This window comes from Balaenoptera ricei, chromosome 7 (assembly GCF_028023285.1).
Source record: "Balaenoptera ricei isolate mBalRic1 chromosome 7, mBalRic1.hap2, whole genome shotgun sequence".
Taxonomy (NCBI): Eukaryota; Metazoa; Chordata; class Mammalia; order Artiodactyla; family Balaenopteridae; genus Balaenoptera; species Balaenoptera ricei.
The window spans coordinates 115,552,702-115,561,937 of NC_082645.1; the positions used below are offsets into that span (position 1 = coordinate 115,552,702).

Sequence of the window (9,236 nt, forward strand, 5' to 3'; positions counted from 1 at the left end):
GTGTAAGGCAGAGGGCCTGGGCTGGACGCAGCCTCTTAGAAGTCACTGGACTCCAAGCGTCACCTCCACCCAGAGGCCCTCATCTTCCCCTCCTGGTGGGGAGAACTTTCTGGAAGCTGATCTTACGATCTTCCTTCCCATGAGTCCAGCACGGTGTGGTTTTCAGAGTTTGCAGACCACCGTCTCACAAGATTGCTCTTGGCCCCTTGACCGAGGCCCTGCCTATGCTGGGTGCCCCTTCACAGACCTGGGTGCGGAGCTTACCTGTCTGAGGTTCTGTGGGTGCTCCCGGCGGGGTAGCCGCGTCCTGATGGGGCCCTGCCTTCTTCCAGGATCACGATCAAATCCATGCAGCTTTTGTTCCGGAAACTCAACAGCGAGCCGCTGCTTCGCACCCTGGAAGAGCAGGGCGTGTGGACACTCCTGGAGAGCAGCTCCACATTCCTGCAGGGAGCGAGCCTGCTGGCCAGGTGGGCGTCCGGCTCCCCGGGGCTCCACGTCCTTGATGGAAGGTCTGGGTCGTGGCTGAATGCCTCGCTCCGGGGGATTGCCATGTTGACCTGCATCCCAGGCCCTGGGTGGCAGGAGGGTGCAGGGCAGAGGGAATCTCTTCTTCCAGCCCTTCCTGCTCCAAGGCAAGAAAGTGAGGTCCGAGGTGGGTGGGGATGCCCAAGGCCACACGGGGCTCCTGAGCTGGGCCAGGATGGCAGGACTGGGAGTTCCTTCTCGGGGTCTGAGCTCTCCTGAGTGGCCCTCATTCTGGTGCCCTTTTATGGAAAGCAGATGGAGAGTCAGTACTTCAGTGACCCGCTGGCCTAGGAGCTCTGCCCCCTGGGCGCCCTGCTGCAGAGCAGCTGTGCCCGGCAGGAGCCGCGAAGTCCCCACTGCGGTGCTGTCCCTGCGGGCTGTGCGTGCAGAACGCCGAGGGCTACCGGCAGAGGCTGCCGGAGCTGGTGCTCAGGGGCATGGCCTCGGAGGCCCTGAGCTATCGCTTCAGCAGCACGGCGGTCTGCGTGGAAGTGAGGCCACGGTGCCGGCGCGGAGGGCTGGGCGGGCGGGGCGCGCCGGGGTAGGGTGGGGTGGGGTGCTGGGTGACCCCCGGGCTGTCCTGGGGGCTCATCTCAGGGCAGGCGCACAGGCTCTGAGTCAGGGGTCGGGGTGGGGCGGGTGGGCAGGCGAACATCCCTCATTTGTGTGTTCGTTCACTCATTCACTCCTTCATTCGTTCATCACATGAATAATTCGGGGCGGGCACTGTGGGGAAAGAGGGGCTGAGACCCGGCCTGTGCCCTGAAGCATGGCAGCCAAGGGATGTGTGACGTGGTGAGTGCCAGCGACACCCAGGGGCCAGAGGAGGTCTTCCCTGGGGAAGGCCTTGCAGGAGGGCTCTGAGCGGTGAACCAGGCTTTGCCAGGCAGGAAGGCCGGGAAGGGAGTCAGAGCCACTGGGGCCCAGCTACCCTTCCATGCAGCCGGGGCACTTACGGGGTCCTGAGCGAACTGGCCAGAAACCTTTTAGGAGAAATTTTCTTGGCTGCCTGATGCCCAGTATGTCGTAAGAACCAACCATTGGCCTACTGCAGGGGGTGGCAGACATGTTCTGTAAAGGGCCAGAGAATCAAGTTTCAATTTTGGAGTCACCAATTTGGTGTTAAGTTTTAATAAAACACACTCCTATGTGTGCGTGCACACCCAAGACACACATGCACACACGCATGCCAGAGGGCTCCCTGTAGGCCCGAGCCCCCGGCATTTCGGGTGCTGGGCCAGTAGTGACTCTCTGAGTCCCAGCTGAGTGGAATCCACGCTTCTTGTGCTTTTCTGCTCAAACACAGTGGGCATGGCTCTTGTGCTCGGTGGCCATTCCCATCATGTTACCTGAAGAAATAAATGACGGATGAGTGTATTAATAGAAGTCACGCTCACCTAGGATTTCCCATGTATTTCCTCATCGGATCCTCACGGCGACCCTATGAGGCAGGTACTGGCGTCGCCCTCTTTTTACAGATGGGGAAACTGAGGCTCAGAGGGGTTGAGGCACTTGCCAGGGTCCCACAGCTGGCAGGCGGAGGAGCCCAGAGCTGGTCCTGGGAGCTGGGGCTCAGAATCCTCTCCTATTCGCAGAGAGACAATTCCGCGCCCTGAATGTCATCACACGTCCTGCTTTGTGGCTGAGAAGTGGGCCTCTCTCAGGGGTAATTGTAAAAAGTTCTGCTTTCCAGTTCATGAGTGTCCCGATCCTGTAGCAGGAGAAGCTGCCGGAGCCGGCGGCGCTGATGCGGGAGAAGGGCATGGACCGGGAGGACGAGGCCCTGCGGGTGCTTTCCCTGCGCGCCCTCGGCAACGTGGCCCTCGGCGCCCCCAAGAAGGTCTGCGGGGCCCGGTGCCCCCGAGAAGGTCTGAGGGGCCGATGCCTGTGTATCCCGGGGAACCCGGCTCGGGCTGATGACTCCCGTGCCCCCCAGGTGAGGCAGTACCGGAAGCTTTTACTGGAGAAGTGCCTGTGCTCCCTGAGGGGGCCCGTGAGCCCCAGCGTGACCACCGAGGGCCTGGAGGCCCTGGCCAAGGCCCTGGCTGAGCTGCGGGAAGGGGACGTGGGGTCCGACTTCCGTGCCGTCTCCGAGCGGTGCAGAGCCTTCTTTGACCACGTGAGTCCGCACTGGAGCCTTGCTCAGCCCTGGCCCTCGTGGGGGCCCCTCAGATGGCTGCTCAGCGGACGGGTGGCCACTTCCAATCCCCTGAAGAAGAGACGCACCCTGGAACAAAAAGGGCTACAAGGTCTGACTTGTTGCTGCTGTTTCCATTGGCTGATCATGGCATCCGATAAAAAATAAAAGATCTTGTTCTAGGGCCCATGGAACCCTTCTCCCCGATTTTAATTCCTCACAGCCACAAGTGCTCTTTGGACAGCTGCGGCGTGCGACACGGGGACTCCGCTAGGCGGCGGTGGGCAGTCAGATGCAGCGCAGCCCTCACCTAGGGAAGAGAAGGGCACAAACACCAGAATAACGCCCAGTGCCGAGAGCCCTGCAAGAGAGACTCCATCCCGATGGAATGACCCAGAAGGCTTCGCAGGGGCCGAGGCATTTAAGAGGGTCCACCTCTTAATGGCTGTGGTTTTGTTGGGCTTCCTGCTTCCCAAGTTTCAGAAATTGTTTGTCCACCTCCGCTGCAGGAGAGCGAGCTACTGCGTTTAAAAGCCTTCATCCTCTTCGGGAAGCTGGCAAAGGTGGTCAGGATTTCCAAGAAGCATTTCTTCAAAGAGGGAGTGAAGAAAGCCTGGGTCCCCCTCATGCTGCACTGCCAGGACCCCTGCCTCGATGCAGCCCAGGTGAGACACACCTGCGCTTTGTGTATCAAGTCCAGGGCCCGCTGTCCCCAAAAGGAGCACATGCTTTGGGGCTGCCAGCCCGGCTAGCTGGGGTGTCCCCTTCCTCGCTCAGTCTTCCCGAGACCCCAAAGGCCATGATCTGCTGGTTCCTCACGCCAGGCTGGGAAAGGGACCAGTCGAGATGACCCACAAACCAGCTTATTGAGGAATCTGGGCTCTGGGGCAGGGGGAAGCATGGTGGAGTTTCCTTCTTCTCCAGGGGCCTCACCAGCCGCCCTTTCTTCTACCAGATTCTATACGTTGCTGTCCCTTTGGGGAATTACGACTCGGTCAAGTTTAACACTCCCCTTAAATCTGTCCTCTCTGGCTCCCGGTGGGGCAGGCTTGTGCCGAGGTTGCCGGGAGGGCTGGAGGGTGCCTGGCTTTCCGACCGCTTTTCTCCCCCTTCCCCGAGGCCCGGCTGCTCTGTTGCTTTGGGGTGGGGGGAGGCCCACACCCCCTCGTTCAGCTGCCGCCTCTCAGGCTAACACTGGCTGCCTGGGGACACATGTGTACGGAGCCCCTCGCCCCCCCTTGCCGCCCATGACCCTGACCTCTGTCTTCCCTGCTCCCTGTCTCCATCTGTGGACTGGGGGGGGGATGGTGGGGAGGTGGCTGAGATTAGGGGTGGTCCTGCCACCCCTCAGGAGCCGTGGGGATACAGCTGGCCCCAAACGAGGCGTCCTCAGCAGAGCGTGTTCAACTACTGTCTTAACCCCAGTTCTGGGGCCACGAGGTTAGTCCCCTCAATCTTGCTGCTGAGAGCTGAGGCTTCCACGTAGGGGTGGGGGTCGAGGTAGGAAGTGACAGCACACCCAGAAAGGTGACCGAGAGGGTTTAATGAAGGAGCCACAGAGAGGAGAGACCAACACGGCTGGGGGCCCCAGTGGGTGCTGCTGCCCGTCCTACTCCCGGGGGAATAGATACCCCAGACTCCCTCCCGGCCCCCCAGTCAGCATCTTCCCGTGGCCTAACGCCACCAGAGGCCGGAGGCCGGGGGGCTTGCCCTTGCAGGGCACAAGTACAGGAAGAACCGGTGGAGGGGATCTGGGGGGATGAGAAAGCTCACTCCCATCCTGGCAGTCGCAGCCAGGCCCCTGACCCCCAGTCTCCTGGAGGGGCGGGTCCCCGGCGGGGCTGCTGAGGGCACCAAGGTGCTGGCTAATGGCTGAGGGGGCGAGTGCGGCTGCACCTGCTCCCAAGGGGTTTTAGTAACTATGCACACAGGCATGACATGGGCTGGTGGGCTTGGGTCCCAGGCACCCTCCCAGGGCCCACCAGCCTGCCCTTCTTTGGCTCCCTGAGGCTTTTGGGGGCCGCCCTCGAGTTTCCTGACGGAACGCCAGTCCTGGCAGCCCCACCCCTTGTGTGAGCCCCCTGGGTCTGCCTGACACCTCCCCTGCTGTCCTGCCCTGTGTCCCTCTAGGCCTGTGCAGCTACCATGTTTCATTGTGTGCACTTCTGGGGCTGGAAGGCCCTGGAGAGCTCCTCGGACCAAAGTGATGCCGTTGCCCCCAAGGACATGACCAGGTTCCAGATAACCCTGTGCTCTGTCTTGGTGAGGAAGCTGAGGGGGGATGGCCCCATGGGAGGTGGCCCCCGGGGGCTTGGGGCCTCATCCTGTGACCTTGCGTTCACCTTCTGGACGTGAGGTGTTGAGACCAGCTCTGTCCAGCAGAAAGAGAATGCAAACCACATACCCATTTTTAAGATTTCTGTTGAAAAATGTGAAAAGAAGTGAAACCAAGTTTAATAGTAGATTTTATTTAACCCAATAGATCCAAATCATCATCATTTCAACATGCAATCAATATAAAATTATAAATGTCATAGTTTACCTTTTTGGGGTAGTGTCTTCAATATCCAGGAGGCACTTTACACTTAATTCAGACTAGCCACATTTCAGGTGCTCAAGGACCATGTGTGGTCAGTGGCTACCATATTGGACAGTGCAGGTTGTGGGCAAATGTAATCTCTCTGGGCCAGAGAAGAATAACTGAAGACTGAAGGTCCTTAAGTTGCTCAGCTACTAATCTGCTGTGTGACTTTGACATGTGCACTTGCCCTCTCTGGGCAGACCCTTCAGCCTCAGACAGATGGGACTGCTCTTTGTGAGCAGCTGGTCTCCAGGATCTCATCCTCCACAGCTCTGGGTGCCACTTGTTTTTTGCAGACTCAGAAAAAGCCTGCCGTTCTCTACAGCTTCTTGCTAGAAACAATGACCTATGTTAAAAGTAACTTGTCAAGGATCAGAATTGCTGCATGTAACCTGGCAGGTGAGCAGGCAAGTGTTTCCTGATGCAGGAGGGGACTTGAAGGCCATCAGGTCAGACCCAGACCTGGAGCAGGGAGACAGGTGTTGGGACCTGGGTTCAGGTGGAAGTCCCTGTCTGTGTGTCCCAAGGAGCTTCCTACATGCCCTGTTCTCAACTAAGCATCCTCAACTAAACCCTCAACAGGGACCCTCATAAGGTGAAACCAAATCTCTCACTGACCTAATATTCGTGTGATGAACATTTCCTGGCTATCATTTTAGGAATCATTATGAAGCAGATGTCTGCACATTACCTGAAAAAGCTGGACTTTCCTACATTACGGAACTGTAAGTAATGGAGACTCAAGTATGAGTCAAAAATGAGTCCACTAAGCTCATTTGGGAGCTTAGGGAAACCGCCTGAGGGGGGGAGGCAGCTGACCCTGGTTGTATTGGGGGTAGGGGTGTAACCAGGGCACAGAGAGGTGGATGAACGGGTGGTGGGCTTTCCAGCAAGACGGCTCTGATGGCTCCCTGTGCTTTCTGCCCCCTCCCTGCCACACACATGGATGAAATAACTCGCCCTGATTCCTTTGGCTGATCCACACAGCAGTTGGGTCCTGTGGGTGGTCTTTCTGTCCCTGTTGAAGTAACGGAAGCCCCCAGAGATGGGAGATGTGCGTGGAGACATGGCTGCACCTGCCACCTTCTGAATTCACACACGGGGGTGAAGTCCACAGCCCCTGTGAGCCCCTCACCCCGCAGTCAGCTCCCCGGGCAGGGCTTTCATCAGCACACCCTGCCCAGGGCAGGCGGCGGGCGCGGGCCTGGCCTCGAGGGTCCCCATCCTCTCCTGATTAAGCTCACTCTCAGCTCTCCAGGAGCTACAGCTGGACTCGGATCCTGGGGTCCGGAGGGCATCCCTGGAGACTCTCAAAATCTTGGATACCTGTAGTCATCACTGGCTTTTGGCTTCACCCGGAGGAATCTCCTAGGTGGTCTGAATACAGAATGTACCTGCCTCTCCCCAGCGTGCCAACCCCACCACAGCGATGCAAACCACTTTTAATTTAGTTTGTAAGAAAAGCATTGTTCTTAAATAATCAGTGTCCCTTTCCTTCCTCCCACTGAAATAAACCTCCCTTGCCATTTGGAGAGCAGATTCCTGACTGTAAGGTGATGTCGCCCCAGAGCCAAGACAGTGGAGCCAAGGGGAACTTCATTCCCGCTTCCCCCGAGTGTGTGTACGTCCGGCAGCTCCTCTCAGCCCAGAGGATCTGGAGCCCCCTTTGTGTCTTCACTGCATTCCAGTTCCACCCATGCGGATGGTGTGTCCATTGCCAGGCACTGTGCTGGGGTAACCAGAGGAGCCCAGCTGCTGTCCGGACTCTGCTTCCAGGGACCCCGCTCTTAAAGGGACAGGAGGCATCTACCAGTGACCATGATATGCATCAGCGTGAGGGAGGGTGGCCGCCAGTGGGGGCAGTGCTGGTGCCGGTGCAGCGCACAGGGAGTGTTCACAGCCAGGAGGTAATCCGGGGGGCTTCAGAGAGGAAGTGACACCACACCATCTACCCTCACCCTTTCCACGTCAGGGCCTGCTGGACCAGAATGGGGAGGGACCCAGCAAGGCCTGGAGCAGAGCCTAGCAGAGGGTCAAAAAGGCAGAATTATCTCCAAGCCCAAGAAACAAGCGGGGGGGGGGGGGGGGGGCGGGGTGGAGAGCAGGGAAACTCTTCCGACACTCAGGCCATCCGCAGAACAGTCTCTGGTTGTCCCCAGAGCAGGTGAAGGTGGGATTTCCAAACCATTCTCACTGCAACTGCCCAAGGCTGTCCCCACCCTGGGCGCCATGGGCGGGAGCACCGCGGAGCAGTCCCGAAATCAGCCTGCACCAGAGGCTTCCCAGAAGCGTGCTCTCACACTGGCGGCTCCCGTGGAATAGACAGTGAAGTTACTTCCTGCCAAGTGATGAAGATCGTTGCTGCCGGAAGACTTGAGTCCCACTGACACTGTTGAAAGGGATGTGCCCTTCGGTACAGGTCCTGGGGGACGCCATACAATTGTAAAATCAGGTCTCTGATCAATTCCCTTAATGCCCCTGCAAAACATTTCCAGATGGTTTATAGACCCAAACTCAGAAAGCAAAAATTTAAGACAATATAGTATTGTCTTAAACCTACCCTAGGTTTTCCTTCAAAAGTAATAGAAGCCAGTAAAAATAAAACATCAACTTTTCTATGTTAAAATATATCTTCTGTATGATAAAATATCATAAAGTTAAATAAGTCACAGATGGAAGAAGTTACTTGCAATTTATATAAAACTAGATTGATTCATATAATTGGATTGGCATACAGAATATGCCCAAATCAGTAATACAGCAAATTGAAAAGCAGTGTCATGAGAGAGTGCTTGAAAAGCCAGTCCCCCCAGGAAGGCATGCAAAGTGCAATGCTGTGCATTTCACACCCACCACGGTGGTGCTGGCTAGTGGCAGCAGTGTGGGGAGATGGGACCTTTTATTATTGCTGGATGGAGTGCCAATGGGATTAGGCATTTGGGAGAGGACTTTGGCAATAATTATGGAAGTTGAAGACGTGACCAAGTCACCTCTGGGTGGAGCTGCAGGTAGATCTGCACATGTGCACAAGGATGGTGGCTGAAGAGTATTCTTAGCAGCAAACACCCAGTGGGACAGTGGAACACACCAGCTACCTAAGGAACTCTACAATGAGACCCATGTTCATCAATCATCTCCTGTCAAATGCAAACACCTCTTGGTGAGACAAAGTTGCACGGTGCATACAGCCCCGAGTTATTTATGTGAAAGTTAAAAACACATACCATTCTGTATAGTTAATGGGGTCCTTTATTGGCAGATCCTATAAATTGGCTAAGAGGATCTACCAACTTCCTCTAGGCCCTTCGGCCACACCTTCCTCCACTAGACGATAGAGCGTCACAAACTCAGTTTTCCAGCCTCTGGCAGCTAGGCCTGGCCAGTGAGACTTCACACCACTGCTGGGTGTGGAGGGCGGGGGAGGGAGGCCAGGCACAAGAAGTTTTGGGCAAGGATGATAGTTTTCCTGATGAAGGAGAAACGGGGGTTGTGCTCTTAGGAAGACGCAGGCACGCCGGAAAGGTCTCGAATAGCAGGGCCACACCCATCCGGTCTGAGCCTGAGCCAGCAGTCCCCTGTCAGCCTGTACTGAGGGAAAATGAGCCTCCTGCAAGGTGTAAGGCTCTTGGCCTTGCTCTCAGCTCCAGGCGGTGCAGGCCCTCCCAGTTCACAGGGCTCTGGGCCGAATGTGTCCCCCCAGATTCACAAGTGGAAGCCCTAACCCCCAGTGTGATGGTAGCTGAGACGGGGCCTTTGGGAGGTAATTGGGTTTGGATGAGGTCATGAGGGTGGGGCCCCCATGACAGGATCAGTGCCCTCCTAAGAGACACCAGAGCTCCTCCTCTCTCCACATGACACGGCAAGAAGGTGGCTGTCTGCGGGCCGGGAAGTGGGTCCTCCCAGATCCCCACCGTGCTGGCTCCCTGATCTGTCTTCCAGCCTCCAGAAAGAAACTTCTGTTGTTTAAGTACCCAGTCTTTGGTATTTTGT

At 56.9% G+C, this 9,236-nt stretch overlaps 1 protein-coding gene across 1 annotated transcript in view; it reads left to right on the top strand.

The window, feature by feature from the left end:
* Positions 1-6,618, top strand: part of MROH2A (maestro heat like repeat family member 2A) — a 43,134-nt gene extending 36,516 nt beyond the window's left edge. Inside the window, 9 exon segments of the mRNA XM_059927556.1 lie at positions 333-469; positions 904-1,019; positions 2,222-2,368; positions 2,465-2,647; positions 3,175-3,330; positions 4,796-4,927; positions 5,543-5,645; positions 5,906-5,971; positions 6,497-6,618. Of these exon segments, the coding sequence (XP_059783539.1) occupies positions 333-469; positions 904-1,019; positions 2,222-2,368; positions 2,465-2,647; positions 3,175-3,330; positions 4,796-4,927; positions 5,543-5,645; positions 5,906-5,971; positions 6,497-6,618 (1,162 nt within the window).
* The last annotated feature ends 2,618 nt before the right edge of the window (positions 6,619-9,236 follow it).